Raw genomic sequence first — 16,399 nt, 5'->3', positions numbered from 1 at the left:
AGAAGATGAACACCGAATGAACGATTCTACCCTTTAAAAGATGACGGCCTTGACATCGTTATTGACTCTAGGTATGAATCTTGAGTCGGGGTGAAAAGTTCAGGTACTAAAATGATATTTTTTAAAGTTGAGGTACGAAAGTTATTAATGGCCTATAATTCAAGTACTGTTTGTGAGTTTTTCTCAAAAAAAAAATACTGAACTTCAAAGTTCCATTTCCCCGCTGTACGAATACTAGTCTATTGGTCAAATTAAAGAAAAAGAAAAAGAAAAAGTGAGGTCTTCTCCAAGTCTTTCAAATTCCAAGGGAAAGAGACGAGAATTTGATTCGACACTGCAGCCCGTAACCATACGAAGACGCTGAAGCTCAGGATGGGCTTACTGGGTCTCGTTGGATTTGCGCTCCAATGCTTTGATGTTCTTGCATGGTACGCTTTCTCTACGAAGATCAACACCTTGGCAAAGTTGAGAAAAATTTGTCAGAATATAATAAAAATTTTGGTTTTGTTTATGATTTACTTGCAGGCCTCTCTTTGCTCTGGTCTATCCTCTGTAAGTCCCTCTTCGACTTAACAACTGTAATATTTAACTCATGATCATGATCATAATGATGGTGATTTGCCTGATCATTATTCTGACAGGTATTCTTCCGTTAGAGCAATCGAGACAAATTCCATTACAGATACTCAGAAGATAAATACGTATTGGGTCGTCTTCTCATTGATCTTGCTATTTGAACATGCTTTTATGAAGCTCCTTGAATGGTACTTCTCTATTTTCTTTTGCTTTTTTATTGGGTGTTTCTATTTTTGATTCCCAATCAATGACAGATCACAAATTTTGGAGCCTTGTATGATGTAGGCAAGATAACTGTGTTTAAATCCAAATTGTAATGTGGATTGAAAGTTGTGAATTTTCCCCAGAATTTTGCAATTGGATTGGTTATCCATGCTTTTATTTCTAACTACATACTGAAAGAAATGTAAAAGTAGTAGTAAAAATTTAGAAAGGAATCTTTAAACATTTCCTATCCTTTACCAGAATTAATACAAAATAAATTTTTCACACTTTGGCTGTACCTAAATGCTGGCATGTAGTGACAGGTATGGAATGTGGAGTTGGTATGACATATCCATTGTTTGTGGTATAATCAAGGAGAAATGGAGTGTTTTTCTTCACTAAGGAACAGAAAGTTTCACAAGTCATTTTGAAAGTAACATCAAGACGGATATGATATATGTACATGTGTTGTTAAATTAGATAAAGCACAGTTCCTTGTTTAAGGAGAAATATTGATAACCATGGTTCGTATAGATGTAGATGATTCTCATGTGTAAATAGTAGGATTACATGAACTTTCAGTTCTTTGTTGTTCTCTAATGCACTTCAAGCTTTTATAATGGATGTAATATATCATTTCAGTTTCAAACTCAATGTCAAATCAATTTTTGTGCATGTAACAATGTATATCTGTGAGGAAGCTTTCATTCTTTTTTCTTCTATCCAGATGCTTTTTTTTTTTTTTCGAAGAAAAATAGCTATTTAGTTTGATATCAGTTAGGTCCTTTACGATAAAATGCTGAATCTTGTTACAATTTTTCAAAGATTGTGATATGTTATATTTGTTTCATTAACTTATATTTGTTTCATTAACTTTGGTTCCTATTTTCCAATTTGATACCTGTCAGGTTCCTGCTCTGGCCATACATTAAGCTATTGATTGTCTTCTTTTTGGTGATGCCACGTTTTGATGGTGCCTTATATGTCTATCAACACCTTATCCGTCCATGCCTCTCCATGGATCCCCAAATTGTTATTAGCTTGTTCAACAAGCAGAAGGAGTCCCTTGTGAGAGATAACTTTCTCTCTGAGGTGGAGAGATATGTCAAGGAGACTGGACCTGAAGGTTTGGAAAAATTTATTGCTTGCAAGGTAAGTAGATCTTATTACTTGTATCATTGTATTTATTCATTATGTACATGAATGCTTCAAAATTTGAAATCTGAGCAAACACAAATTCAGTTTTGGTCGGTAAGACCTTTGATGAAATCATTGTCAGAGGTTGATTACTAGCTCCTGACCTGGTGTCTCACTCCAATTTTTTGTTTCAGTCAACGAGGACAAATCTCAATGTAAAAGAGTTCAATGCAGTTTCATCCATGGATAATGAAGCGGTAGAATGCATAAGATCCCTGATATGATTCATAGAGATTTCATGGTCCTTTCAATACAGTATTAGTCTTTTTAAGCTAGATGAATTGCCTAATAATCCCAAATGGCATAGGAATGATTTTAGCTGTTGAATGTGATCACTGATAAAGTCGGAAATATATGGCTTTCTTTTATTACTTCTTCTGACTTAATTATTAAGTTGATGATCTGACCCTTCCTTGTCTTTTCTTGTAGTCAAAATCCATAAAGGCAAATGGCGGACAGAATGATATCAAAGCTGTGCAGGAAATGGTGAAAAAGAAGGAAACAACTGCTAGCCAAGTAAGGTTTTGCATGTGGTAAAATCTTATAACTACATTGTTCGTTATAAATATGTTCATGGTATAAAGACTTGGCATTAGTTGCAATTCGTTTACATAGGGGGGGGGGAATGCTTCCAGTCACTTTGCTGAATCTTTGGTGGTGGGCTTCTTATATTTCCGCCGAATGTGTCGTTCTCGTTCTTTTCTCCAGACTTGTCACATGAATTTGGGTTTTACTCTTCATTTGGACTGATTTGTTCATGTCTACTTTCTTTATTGCAACAGAATTGTGTCCGTTTTAAGAGTATATAAATGAAAAAAAAAAAAAAATCGTTTTGAACCTTGTTTCATTGCATTTGTAGGTTAGTCAGGCAGAGCCTAATCTCACTGTGAATGAAGATAAATTTTCTTCTAGGAAGATGAATGAAAAAATCATTGAGGTTGCAGCCAACAGAGAAATTCTGAATACTCCGCCTCCAAAGAAAGTCCAGAAGGAGTGGACCAAAGTCAGTCCGCTACCAACTCAAACTGATGCAACTTTTAATTCCCCTCTCGGTGATAATAAACACAAGGCTACAAACGAGGCACTGAAGATGAAGAATGAGGTAGAGCCGAAGTTCACTGGGCCTGAAAACCGTACTGTTGCAGCCATGGAAACATATGAAAAGCTCGTTGAGGTTGGAATAGCTATAGAAGATCCAGAGCCTCCTAAAGAAGTCCAGAAAGAGTGGACTTGTGCTCTCTGTCAGGTAACTACTACATGTGAAAGAAATTTGAATTCCCACCTGCGAGGTAGAAAACACAAGGCAGCATATGAGGCACTGAAAGCAGGGAACCAGGCATTTGTGCCCAAGATTGCCCCAGCTTCAACTGCAAAAACATCCAATCAACCAAATAAGGAGCCAGGAAAGAGTATTCCGAAGAAAATGAAAATGAAAATGAAGATGTGCAAGGCCAGAAAAATAGTAGTCCAGCTCCATTCACAAAGAAGCAATCCAGCAATGGCCAGAAAGGGATCAAAGCAAAAAGTTACTATAAATGAAAATGTGCAAGGCCAGAAAAATAGTAGTCCAGCTCCAATCACAAAGAAGCAATCCAGCAATGGCCAGAAAGGGAAAATTGCTATACAGGTCGAGAAGGTACAAAGTCAACAACCGAAGCCAAATGAAGTTCCAAGGGTGAAGAGTTCTCCTTTGCACAAGGTACAAAGTCAACAACCGAAGCCAAATGAAGTTCCAAGGGTGAAGAGTTCACCTTTGCGCAAGGTACAAAGTCAACAACCGAAGCCAAATGAAGTTCCAAGGGTGAAGAGTTCTCCTTTGCAGTGCGCAATTTGTAGAATACGCTGTGCTGGTGAGATTGACATGCTGTCTCATCTCAACGGAAGAAAACACAAGGAAAATGTGCAAGAACGACAAAAGAGAACCTAATCAAGCTTGCAAGGATGAATAAGCCCAGGGGCCCTTTGTGATACCACAACTGGTGAATTTAACACTCTGGTGAGTTCATGGTATCTCATCTTAAGTGAAGGAAGTGCTGTCATAGTTTATCACCAGAAATGGTGGTTGTGCTGAGAAATGCTCAAAAAAGAAAATAGTATAGTCCGTAATTCTGATTTATTTTTCTTTGCTAAGCAACTGAAGACATTTCATGATCAGTTTAAATCATGTTCTATGATCAACATGAGTTGCATCCCGTTTAAAGGCTAACAGAACCTCACAAACTTACTCAACATGTGCTCAATATATAAACGCAAACAACGTAATTGGCTTATATGAGTTCCATTTCACTTAACCCTTCAACAAATGCCGTCTTTCATGCAATGATGAACATAGTCGGTGAAATAAACAACCGCTGAACATATACAAGTACACAACTAACAATAAAATAACCACAACCGTCTACAAATTCCAAATGCTCAAACCCCCTCGAGTATTTTTCAAACCCAAGCGAATAACGGAAAACTATGGGCTAATTGTCTCGCAAGATCCAAAATACAAGGCCACCGATCGACGACGCACGACCACCGATATCTTCCTCTCGTCATCGCCGTCACGTCTACGGTCTCGGATCGCCCATGCACCCGGCGAGGAGGGAGAATCGACGGTGAGAAGGTTTGACTGCTCCGGCGAATTTCTGCGATTTCCGGCCACGGTCTGGACCGCATTCGGTATGGAAATTCCTCCTCTCGTCTTCCTCTACCCGTCTGTGCAATTAGTTTTTGATTTGGATTAAGTTTTGATTGTTTACGTTTCTGGGTAGCTACGGCTTTGCCGTGTTCTTCGACGCCGGCGAATCTTCCGGCACTTCTGGGCTTGCTTGGCATACGAAAGACGGTCACTTCTTCGAGCTCTACAAGTCTGGGTAAGTAGTTCTTCGATTTGGTTAGTTTTGAGGAATTGTGTCTTGGGTGTTTCCTAATAGGCTAATACCGCCGGCACCACCGTCTGGGGTGGTGGTTTCGGGCTTCCTTGGGACCATTTCCGGTTCACTTAGACGTATTGAAGTGAGAACTGAAGTATGAATGTGTTTGATTTCAGAATTGGTGGAGTGGTGGAAAGGGTGAGCAAATAGAGAGAATCTGTCCAAGCTACTGTGTTCTTCGCCTAAGTGCAGACTGTAATTCGGGATTCCAATTCGATCTGGTTGGGTTACAAGGTGAGTCGGGTTTTGTTGAAAGTTCTGAGATTTGCCTTGTGTGGTTAACTCCTGGAAGTTGGTTGCATGGTTGTATGTTTACGGTGAATTCAAGTTGAGCTTACCAAATTGTTGTAGTATGTAAGCTGGAGTATATTTTGACTTGGAGAGAAAATTTGGATTAGTTGATAAATTGATTTTGTGACGTTGAGTACTTGGATGTGAACTGAAAGTGTGCAAAGGCAGTTTGTTTTGTAATGGTTCATGAAGCTTTGGAAAAGGTCAAGTTGTGATATTGGGTGTCGTTGGTGTTTTGAGCACACCTTGATTTAGAATGGAATAAGTTTGGGTGTCTATAGTAAATTCCGTGGAATTACTATGCGACAAAATGTTAAGTAAAGTTAAATTCACTCGTTGACGAAATTGGAAAGTGAACATAACATTCGTTTGCTTGAGTATTATGTGAAAGGGTAATAAGTAAAGAAAAGAAATTATATATATTGGGTGGCCTTAGTAAATCGGATGCACTTAATATATATTTGGACGATATTGTAATTTCAAGTAAATGTTCGATAATTTGAGTTAATTATCGAACCTGTCTCGAGTGGTCAAACAATGGTCAATCTTGGTCAAACCAGGAAGGTTAGTCAAAGTTGGTCAACTCCTGGTCAAACAAGGAAAAGTTGGTTGGACGATTTACTAATCGTCGAGATTTCATCTAGTTGTTCAATGAATTATTAACTGTCGAAATGTCGGAATTTAGGACTCCAGTTACCTGAGGAACGGAAGGTTCGCGACTCTCGGAGTACGTGAGAGAAAGCATCGGAACTCAGGTAGGGATTTAGGACTCTCCTCGGTTAGTGATTTTCTTATATATTATTATTAAATGATGCATGTTAGTTGGTATGGTTTGGTTAAGTTAAAATGCAATGCATACTAACCAAATCGTGTGAGAAATGTGATGGCTTGAGACCGAAGGGGGCACTGACTTCCCTGGGTTCGATCCCCTAAACCTCCGGAAGGTTAACTACACCGGTCGGACAGTGAGCGATCGCAATGACGACCTGACTCCGTGTGTCTAGCTAGGTAGCGGACGCTCTCGCTACGCTTACCTGGTTGATAAATCATTTGAGGTAAGGTCGTGTAGTGGGTCTATGGGACCGGCCATCGGGTAAGATTCAATGCGCGTGTTTATTTAAGTATCCTGCATCGATTTTTGAGTCAGAAAGCATTATTAAAAAGTTTGTCGTTGATTGAAATATTTGGTTTAAACATGGTTTCATACTGGGGCCCCAAAGATTTATTATTTGGTTTTAAATCTAGTCGAGGTAGAGTTCTTGTTGAGTAGCGACGACGAAAGCTCACCCGTACAACAGTGTGGATGCAGGTACTGTGCACTGGTGACGGGACAAAAACGGAAGGAGCTGGGTGTGCAGAATAAGTTCGGTAAACCATCGTTTGGACTTTGTTCTACATTCTTTTTCTCGAACTTCGTGTTCCGAAACTTGTTGATAGTTAGCTTGTGTCAATTTTAGTTCTCATTCCTTAAAGTTCGTATCCTTCGTGTGAACATTCATTCAAGTTCTGGACGAATGAAATGATTTTTAGCAACTCAGGGATTTTCACCTCAAAAATATTTGTAGCTTCCGCTGTGTTTATACAAAAAGTTTTTCAAAGAAAATGCCTAGCGGCTCTCTAGGATATAAGCCGAGCGTTCGGTTTATGTTTTAGAGACTCGCGGCACTGTAACGAGCTTAAGTTGGTGAGGTGCAGCTTGGGGCGTTACAAACTCGGGCTCTACTTTTGTTTTGGAAGTTGATTCATCGAGTAATCGGTTTCAGAGGCTTTTCCTAGCTTATGCAGGCTGTGTTGAAGGCTTTGAATTATGTCTTCCTGTACTGTATGTGGATGGGACTTTTGGGAAGAGTATTTACAGGGGGCAGATTCTTTGTGCAACTGGAATGAATGGAAATAAAAGTAATTTTCTCTTTTATTGCACCCTAATAATATCTTTTTAATACTTTTATTGCCCCCCAATGAAATAAGGTTTCAGACTTTTTTCTTCTGATTTCTTTTGCTTTTTTGTTTCTTTTTCTTGTTTAGGTTATTTCATTGGTCTTTTAGAAATTGTGGAGCGGCACGCTCCCTTTGGTAGTGCAGCGGCACCCTGCAATATCTTTTATTGCCCCCAATAAATTTTATTTTCTTGTGATTTCTTTTCCCTTTTTGTTTATTTTTTCTTGTCCTATTGTTTTTTATTCCTTTTTGTTGAAATTGTGGAGCGGCATGCTCTCGTTACCTCGTTGGTAGTGTAGCGATACGCTGTAATATCTTTTATTGCCCTCCAATAAATTTTTATTTTCTTGTGATTTTTTTTCCATTTTTTTTCTTTACTTGTTTGAGCTTCTTTCATTGTTCCTTTTGAATTTGTGGAGCGGCACGCTGCAAAATCTCTTATTGCCCCCCAATAAACTGACCTTCTTCTTTTTTGGTTTGTCCAGGTTTCTTTCCTCTTGCTGTGTGTGTGTGTGTGATTCTGAGACGGATGCAAATTGGACTTTTTTTTTTTTGAACACTTGAAGAGCTTGCTTGAACCTCAAGGTAGAGTGATTACGTTTATTAGTGCTCGTAATGTAGGACTATTGAGTGCTTTCGATAAGGTATTTCCTGGTAATCCTCATCTATTTTGTTACAAGCACTTGGCGTTTAACCTTATGAGTAAATACAAGGATGAAGGGGATTATGTTGTGAAAGAGGATGTTAAAAAGAAGTTTTTTGAGTTAGCATATTTGTGTACTGGGAATATCGTTTCCATTTAAGAGAGCTAACAGAAGTGGGGGTTTTTGATATTATAAACGCATTTCTTTTTTTATATGCCTCTTGAAAATTGGTGTTGTGCATTTTTCCTTGGATCCCATTATGGAATTATGGCTAATAGTATAACTGAGTCTTTTAATTCTTGGTTTTCTCTTGAGCGTGAGATGCCAGTATATACTATGCTTGATCATACTTGGATTAAGATAATGCAGCAGATGAGTGAGAGGAGGGACGAGGTAAAACTTTGGACCACAGAACTTATTCCAGTTATGGAGAGTCGTTTGAAGGATGGTATAGAGCAAGCTCACAATTTCAGTGTGCATTACTCGCATACAAATGTTTATGAAGTTCGTTCTAAGTACTCTTATGAAGTGAACCTTGGAACTCTTTCATGCTCATGTAAAAAATGGCAAATTAACTGCTTTCCTTGCTGCCATGGTCTTGCTGCAATATTATCTGCCTCACTGGATGTGTGTGCATTTATTGATGAGTACTTTTGTGTTGATCATTACAAGAAGTGCTATGATTTCCCTATTCGTCCGATATCTAATGTGGATATACTACCTCCACTTACAAAGAGGTCGCTCAGGAGGCCTAGGCTCAAGATGTTCAAGTCTAGAGGGGAGTCTGAAAAGAAGCTAATTCATTGCGACCGTTGAGGTAAAATGGGTCAGCACAACAAGAAGACCTGCACAGTACCTATTTGATTGTAAAGTTGTCGAATGTTTTAGCATTCTGTCTATTTTTTATTAGGGGGCAGTAGAACATTTGCCTTTGGAAGATGATTGAGATTGATTAGTGCTTGTGTTTTGTTTCTTTTTGAGATTATGTTTTTGAAGTACTTGTATCGAGAATTTTTCCAATTACTCTATGCAATTTGATTTTGATTTTCACTTTCAATTATTGCAGGAGTTTATTTTAGGGATAAAATCTGTTTAGTCCCTATAGTTTGCCTCTCTCATCCTTTCAGTCCCTGACATTCTAATTTAATCTAAAAACTCCCTGACCTCACAATTTCCCTCCAATAGGTCCCTTCCGCGTCAAATTAGGAGTTGGCCTTGGTGAAATGTCCAATATACCCCTCTGTTATTTCTTTTTCCTTTTTTTCCTTTTTTTTTTCTTTTTCCTTTTTAATTTCTTTTTTTTCCTTTTTTTTCTTTTTCCTTTTTAATTTCCTTTTTGCTTTTTCTTCTTTTTTTCTTGTTCCTTTTTAATTTCTTTTTTCTTTTCGTTCTACCTACTTTCTCCTTCCTCAACCCACCAATCCCATTCCGATCAAACTCCACAACCCATCTATTTCTCTCCCCAAATTGAAACCAAACCCAGCAAATACCTAGCTTGGCAGTGTATAGATGGACATCGAGCAAAAGCAAGAGGCTAGGAGCTGATCGATCACTTCTTCACCTTCTCTGAAGCCATCTCCCTCCTTTGTCTCTTAGCGGATCCGCCCTCGTCTCCATCATCGCCAACGCCATCTCTCAAACATAAGCAGATCCCAATAAGCTCGGAAATTCGCCGCTCAACCACTCCCCTCTTGTTTTCACAGCCTACTTCTCTCTCTCCCACTCAAATCCTGATCGGACGAATATTTTCTATGTTTTTAGTTCATTTCTCTCTACATTTTACTTAGTTATTCTCTTAACAATATCATTTCTAACTTACTTTGTTGTAATTAGGTACATTTGAGCTCCAAACGCAAGAAATGAGCTAAGAAGAGCTAGAAATGAAGGAAATGAAGGCAAGAAGGAAATGTGGCGCAGAAATGGGAAAGAAGTGGAGAAATGAAGCTTTCCTAATCCTACCAGGAAAAGGAATCCCAGTTGAAGTAGGAATCCTAATGCAACTAGGAGTGAGCTCGGAAAAATGGTGTTCGAAAATGAAGAAATGACAGAGTCCCAGTTGGACTAGGAAACCTGATGACACTAGGAGTCCTGGTGGTGCTAGGAGATGCTATGGCTTGAAGATGACTCAAGATAGTTCAAGAATGTTCTAGAAGACATAGTTGGCGTCACAATTGAAGAATGGGCTTTGAAATTGTCCAATTGAGAAGCCTGGCCAAGAGATTGAAGCATGTGACTTGCACATGAGTTCTAGATCCTTCTTGACGTCTAAAGGAGTTTATTTCTCAAAATAATTCCTTTTTGCCTTGATAATTAAAAGAATATTCAAGAAGATTTCGGAAATCCCAAAAAGGAGAGTTTTTAGCAATCTGCCTGTGCAGATCAGTCAACTTCGACAGATCCCTGAGGACAGCTCAGAGCTCAGAAAATTGCGATCTATATATGGTTGGAAATCTACGGATGTCTAGTTTCCAAATATATTTACGGTTAGTCAATATCAATTTTCTAGAAGAAGTTATGGCCGATTTAGTGTACGGAGGTCAGTCTGCCCGGAAATCGGTTTTGTGCAAATAAAGAGAGTTTCGGATGTGAATATCTTTGGGACGAGTTTGGGAAGGTCTCTACTCCATATTTGATCTGATTTTGAGGATATATAGCAGCCATGATGATGTGGAACAATGAGAAAATTCAAAAAGGAAGTCTACATCAACACAAAGAAGGAAGGAGAATCAGAATTGAAGACGGAGAGCTAGGGTTTGACGTCTAGAGCTCCTCTATATATACAAACCTATTTTGGACGTCCCAAGAGTATTCCTTCACTCCATTCAGCCATCTCTCTCCCTCCATACACGTTCATCCCTTCCACAACTCAAAAATATCAAGAAACCCAGAATCAAATCGCAAATCCTCCCCTTTACTCTCTAAATTTCGGATCCTCTCCAATTGTTCAAGCATTGAAGCCGTGAAGCAAAGCTCCATCATCTCCAACATATCCTTGCCGTGAGCCTCATCAACGTCCACCACCTTTGAAGACCTTCTTGCGTTCTTGAATTTCTTCAAAAGTGTAACCATGTCCTTCTATCTTTTGTTTTCGGTTTTATTGTTTTGTAACTTAAAAATCAGATTCTATAGCGTTCTATGTTTTTGGTTTTATTGGATGTTTCGATATTTTGTGAGAATAAGTCTATGTTTTGATGTTTAGTTTCCAATAGCCTTGAAGCATGAATTTGTTTTAGGATTTTCAGATTTGTAATTTGCGATTTCATTATATGTTCTTGAATGTTTGTTGGTTTTGTGCTTCAATCCCACCTATTATGTTTTCGATTGCTTTAGTGGCCACTTTAGGTTTCGAATTGCATGATTGAATCCATAATAAGATGCTAGCGTTCTAGGTCTTGTTAAATTGAGTGGAAAACCTATAATTACTTAGGTAAATCAACAAAGAGAATTGCATGCTCGATTAGCGTTCTAACTTGTGTGTTTTTCTTAAATCAATCAAACTTTCTAAGTGCTTCTTGCATTAATTGTGTATTGTTGATGAATTGATCACTCACTAGCTTTGCATGATTAATAGGGTTAACTATGGTGCGTTCATCTAGTTAATTTAACTAAGGAAAGTAATAAGAACTTATGCATGCGTCCATGGTTTGTTCTTGATTGATTTCATTTAAGTATGTGTTTGAATCGTAAATTATGATTTGTGTCCTTGAATTCGTGTTAAAGGTTGTTAACTTCATCTCTACATCTCATCCATCCATCTTATCTTGATTTTTGGTTGATTGGTCAATGTAATTAGTTAGTTAGATAATTAGTTTAGTAAATAAAACAATTTTCGAAATCCCCTTTTAATTCTTTGTAATTTTCGTAAATATTGTATACTTGTAACTAATATTCTTTTCTTTGACGTGTAAATGACAGGAGCACCCTCAATCCCCGGTTTAGAATGATACCCTACTTACTCATACTACAATTCGATGCAGGGTTTAAATTGACACTCATTTTGAGTGTATCAAATCCCACTTTCTCTCTCCATATCAGGCCTCAATTTGAAAACTTTTCACTGAAAACTACCATTTTTTCAGACTCTGAGGTTTTTGGGTCTTGCTCAAAATGGTGATTTGGATTTTGGGTCTGGTTGAAATGGTGGTTTTTGATGGCTAAGTTGACCAAAACCAGAAGTGAAGAAGAAGAATAGTGATGGAAAAGAAAAATGGCCGCCGGCGTGGAGAACAATAATTGGGGTTTCGAGTCGATCTGGATTGGTTCGCCGACGTGGCGCTACTGATGCAGCAGGATATGATGGTCATTAAAAAGGAAAAAGAAAAAAGAAAAAAGGAAAAAAAAATTAAAAAGGAAAAAAGAAAAAAAAAAAGGAAAAAAGAAAAAGGAAAAAAGGAAAAAAGAAATTAAAAAGGAAAAAGAAAAAAGAAAAAATAAATTAAAGAAAAAAAAAAAATTAAATAGGAAAAAAAGAAATTAAAAAGGAAAAAAAAATAACAGAGGGGTATATTGGACATTTCATCCAAGGCCAACTCCTAATTTGACGCGGAATTGACCTATTAGAGAGAAATTGTGAGATCAGGGAGTTTTTAGATTAAATTAGAATATCAGGGACTGAAACGATGAGAGAGGCAAAGTACAGGGACTAAATAGATTTTATCCCTTTATTTTATGTTCATTTTCATTTTAACATGTTTGATTGTGAAGGGCAAGCTTTTCCAATGTGATGCGAAAACAAATTGACTCATTAAAAAATGGGGAATAACTTTTATTGCCCCCAATAAAACTTGAATATTAGAGGACTTAAAGTCACCAGGCATGTAATAGGGACCTGTAATTTGAATATGGACCTGTGTATTATGTAAAACAATGATGACCGAAAATAAATTCTTGTAACTTAACAAAAAATAAATTCAGAAGTTATCAAAACATCCGAAACTTATCTTTACATGCCAAATGAAACTAAGTTTAACTGAAAATTAATTCAACTGAAAGTAAGTTCTTGAAATCTACATTTCCTAGTTTTCTACTTTCCAATTATTTCTACGTGAGAATTCGGAGACTAAGTATGAAGCAAGATAGAGAGAGAGAGAGATGACACAACATTTATAGTGGTTCACCTTACCTATGAGGCAAAGCTACGTCCACTTAGAGATCTCACTATGAGTGAGGCTAAGTAGCCTTTGTAGTAATACAAGTGTAGGGATCATGGATCCCATCCCTTCTAAGTAGGGGATGACTCCCTTTTATAGCTAAAGGATGTCTCATTCTATTCTACATTTTCGATGTGGGACACAATGCACATATTGCTTCTCTTGAAGCCTTTTGGAGAGCATGGGAGGGCGACCTCCACCATGGAGATGTAGCTCGAGTGTCGGTCTACCACATGCATGCCGTAGGTGAGGTTAACTATGTCACGAGGATCACCTACGAGGTCGTTGCTTATCCTTGGCGGTATGTAATATAGGCGGTATGTCCACCAACAGTAACTGTAATTACACATTATCTTCATGACGGTATTTTTCACTCTCCATGCACCTTTAACTTTGCAAACTTCCCCGGAAAACAAAGTTCAAGAAAAAGAATTCAGAATAAAACCCAGAACCTGAGTTCTAAAAAAGGATTTATCGAACTTGCTTTCGCACACCCAGCTCCGTCCGCTACTATCCTGTCTCCAGTGCATAGTACTTGCATCCACACTGTTGTAGGGGTGTCACGCTTTCGTCCTCGCTGCTCATAGAGACTTTACCCTAACTAGATTTGAAAATCGACAAATAAATCAACTTTTAGGCTAGCTAGTATGAGAACATGCTTAAACCAAATATTTCAAAGAATGACAAACTTTTTAAAATATTTTCTTACTCAAAAATCAATGCATGTTACTCAAATAAACACGCGCGCTAAATATTACCTAATGGCCGGTCCTGTGGACCCACTACACGTCCTTACCTCACATAATTTGTAAACCAGGTAAGCATAGCGAGAGTGTCCGCTACCTAGCTACACACACAGAATTGGGTCGTCATTGCTATCGCGCACCGTCTGATTGGTGTAGTTAACCCTCCAGAGGTTTTGGGGATCGAACCTAAGGAAGTCAGTGCCACCCTTCGCTCTCAAGCCATCAACATCTCTCACACGCACGGTTTGGTTAGTATGCTTCGCATTTTAACTTAACCAAGCCACTCAACTTAACATGCATCATTTTAAAAATGACTTAACAAAATAAAATCACACATCGGGGAGAGTCTTGAGTCCCAATCTGGATTCCAATGCCTTTTCTCACGTACTTCAAGAGTCACGAACCTTCCGTTCCTCGGGTAACTGGAGTCCTAAGTTCCGATATTTCGATCGTTAATAATCTATTAAACATCTTTTGAAATCTTGATGATTAATAAATCGTCCAACCAACTTTTCCTGGTTTGACCAGGAGTTGACCAACTTCGACCAATGTCTGACCAATCGCGACAAGTTCGATAATTATCCCAATTACTGAACATTTTACTTGAACATTTTACTTGAACATTAGAATATCGACCAATTTCCGGATGTATCAATTGAATTTAAAACATTATCCAATTCAACAACAAATAAGTTCAAGTGTACTTAACAATTTTATCGCATAGTAATTTCGTCGAATTTACTATGGACACCCACATAGCTTAAACCATCTCTTATCACATCCAAGTACTCAACATCACAAAATCATTTTATCCACTAATCCAAATTCTCTCCAAGTCAAAATTTACTCCAGCTTACTAATTATAACAATTTAATAAGCTCAACTTGAATTCACCGAAACATACAACCATGCAATCAATTTCCAGGAGTCAACAACACAAGGCAATTTCCGAAATTTCTCAAACAAATCCAACTCACCTTATGATCAAATTAGATCAAAGTCTGCACTTTGACAGAGAACACAGCAAGTCCGAGTCCAACCATTTTCCCCAATTCTGTATTCAACACAACTAAGCCTCAATCCATATTCTAGTACTAAAATCGAGTCAAAAGACAAACCAGAAAAGTCGCCGGAACTAAACCTCGGTGGAGGTCGAGTGCGCCCAAACACAGCTTCTCCAAAACTTTATCGAATTCGAAGATCACACACACCAGCGTGTAGAGTATGGAGAACAAACCATCTTTCATGTAGCAAGCAAGCCCAAAAGTGCCGGAAAGGTCGCCGGCGTCGAGGAACATGGCGGAGCCGTAATTACCCAAAAACACAAATCATCAGAACTTAATCTAATTCTAAAAATAAGTACAAAATTGTGTAAAGCATGACGAGAGGATCGATTTTCATACCACATGCACCCCAATTGGTGGCCGGAGTCACCAGAATTCATTGAAAATTGCCGGAGAAAACTTAAGAGTTTCTGGTTGTCGATTCTCCTTCCTCATTCAATGCATTGATGATCTAAGTTTACAGGACTGTCGGCGAAGGCGAGACGAAGCTAAAGACATCTGTGTGCCGGCCGGAGATGGCCTAACGGTGGAGTGCCGGTCAGGTTGTGTTGTCAGGTCGTAGTCTCCCCTTTCGCAGGTCAAGGCTTCAGGTTGCTTCTGGAGTGATCTGGAGCCTTGATCAGATCAAGGGGTATATATACCCAAAGCTTAATTAGTTTCAAGGGCTGGGATGAGGCGGTGGTTGAATAGACGGCCACGATTCCATTGAAGGAATTTCCTTTTTCTCTAAATCATTTTCTAAAATCTCAAAACTTCAGAAAATCACGATATATAGCTCGGGTATTCGAATAATTCCCCGAAAATTCTCACTAACTCGTCGTGTCGTGTACTTTATTATCCAACTCTTAAATCGAGTACCCTATCTTGTAAAAATTTCTGAAAATATTCTCGAGCACCTTTTAATTACCGAGATCGTAAATAAATAATCTGTCAAACTATCTCAATTTAAGCTCGATAAATTTTCTGAGGCTCACAGTTCCACCCCCCTTAAATAAATTTCGTCTTCGAAATTTCATGATTGGCCAATCGGTTAATAATACTTCATTCTTCATGTCGGACTCCAGTACCCATCACATTTCTAATTTCTGATTCCTTGTGGTACAAGTCGACTATTACCAGTCATCGGAGCTAAACCTTTTTCTTTACCAAGTGTTCCTTATCTAACATTCATAGGATAAAATTCACTCCAATTAACTACATTCTTATGTAACCACAAGACTATTCTTATATCAAAAAGACCGGATAAATAATAGTCTCTACACTCTCCTCATAATACTGCCATACTTGGCATCTTTGTAAACAATTCATGTCTACACCAAATAATACTGGGTAACTGTCAACCTTGCTACCCCCACACAATATACCATAGCAAACTCATAGACGACTCACGTCTCTATCCAATTCCCGCTTATTACAAGTACAGAGTTATCTAGGAATTTGAGATTCAATATAGACATATGTAAGTACCTGTAGGTAAAATACAGCTACCCGTAGGTAAAATTATGTTCCCCTCACAAAACCCACGTCATCCATGAAGAACAAGTCGACGTCGTCGTCATGATTTGTAGCTCCCGACGACCATTAGCAACTAACAGAATATACCCTCTCTTAAAAGTGCATCGGTCGTCACCAACATATCCGCATTTCACTGTGGAAGAAGCCTTTGTC

At 38.3% G+C, this 16,399-nt stretch overlaps 2 protein-coding genes across 8 annotated transcripts; both read left to right on the top strand.

Moving 5' to 3' along the window:
• The first annotated feature begins 255 nt into the window (after positions 1 to 255).
• LOC133735504 (uncharacterized) lies at positions 256 to 4,178 on the top strand. Of its 4 annotated transcripts, XM_062162913.1 has the most exons (8): positions 256 to 428; positions 526 to 552; positions 642 to 764; positions 1,689 to 1,932; positions 2,112 to 2,174; positions 2,407 to 2,493; positions 2,837 to 3,613; positions 3,740 to 4,178. In XM_062162913.1, the coding sequence occupies exons 1-8, from the start codon at positions 373 to 375 to the stop codon at positions 3,902 to 3,904; spliced, it is 1,542 nt and encodes a 513-aa protein (XP_062018897.1). In that variant the 5' UTR covers positions 256 to 372; the 3' UTR covers positions 3,905 to 4,178. The 4 variants fall into 4 exon arrangements, with proteins under 4 accessions (XP_062018897.1, XP_062018895.1, XP_062018894.1 ...); XM_062162911.1 differs by having other exon boundaries at positions 2,422 to 2,493; positions 2,837 to 4,178; XM_062162910.1 differs by having other exon boundaries at positions 2,837 to 4,177.
• Positions 4,179 to 4,293: 115 nt separating this feature from the next.
• On the top strand, positions 4,294 to 8,774 carry LOC133735506 (uncharacterized). 4 transcript variants are annotated; one of them, XR_009859068.1, is made up of 5 exons: positions 4,294 to 4,644; positions 4,737 to 4,838; positions 5,015 to 5,132; positions 6,488 to 6,557; positions 7,613 to 8,774. XR_009859068.1 is itself a non-coding variant. In XM_062162916.1 (3 exons), the coding sequence occupies exons 1-3, from the start codon at positions 4,389 to 4,391 to the stop codon at positions 5,038 to 5,040; spliced, it is 384 nt and encodes a 127-aa protein (XP_062018900.1). In that variant the 5' UTR covers positions 4,302 to 4,388; the 3' UTR covers positions 5,041 to 5,822. The 4 variants fall into 4 exon arrangements, 1 of the variants encoding a protein (XP_062018900.1); XR_009859067.1 differs by having other exon boundaries at positions 4,303 to 4,644; positions 6,488 to 8,774; XR_009859066.1 differs by lacking the exons at positions 6,488 to 6,557; positions 7,613 to 8,774 and adding an exon at positions 5,875 to 6,472 and having other exon boundaries at positions 4,303 to 4,644.
• The last annotated feature ends 7,625 nt before the right edge of the window (positions 8,775 to 16,399 follow it).

Source organism: Rosa rugosa, chromosome 3, assembly GCF_958449725.1.
Source record: "Rosa rugosa chromosome 3, drRosRugo1.1, whole genome shotgun sequence".
NCBI lineage: Eukaryota > Viridiplantae > Streptophyta > Magnoliopsida > Rosales > Rosaceae > Rosa > Rosa rugosa.
Note: the sequence above shows the minus strand (reverse complement) of the source record. Positions and strands in the feature narration are given on the sequence as shown.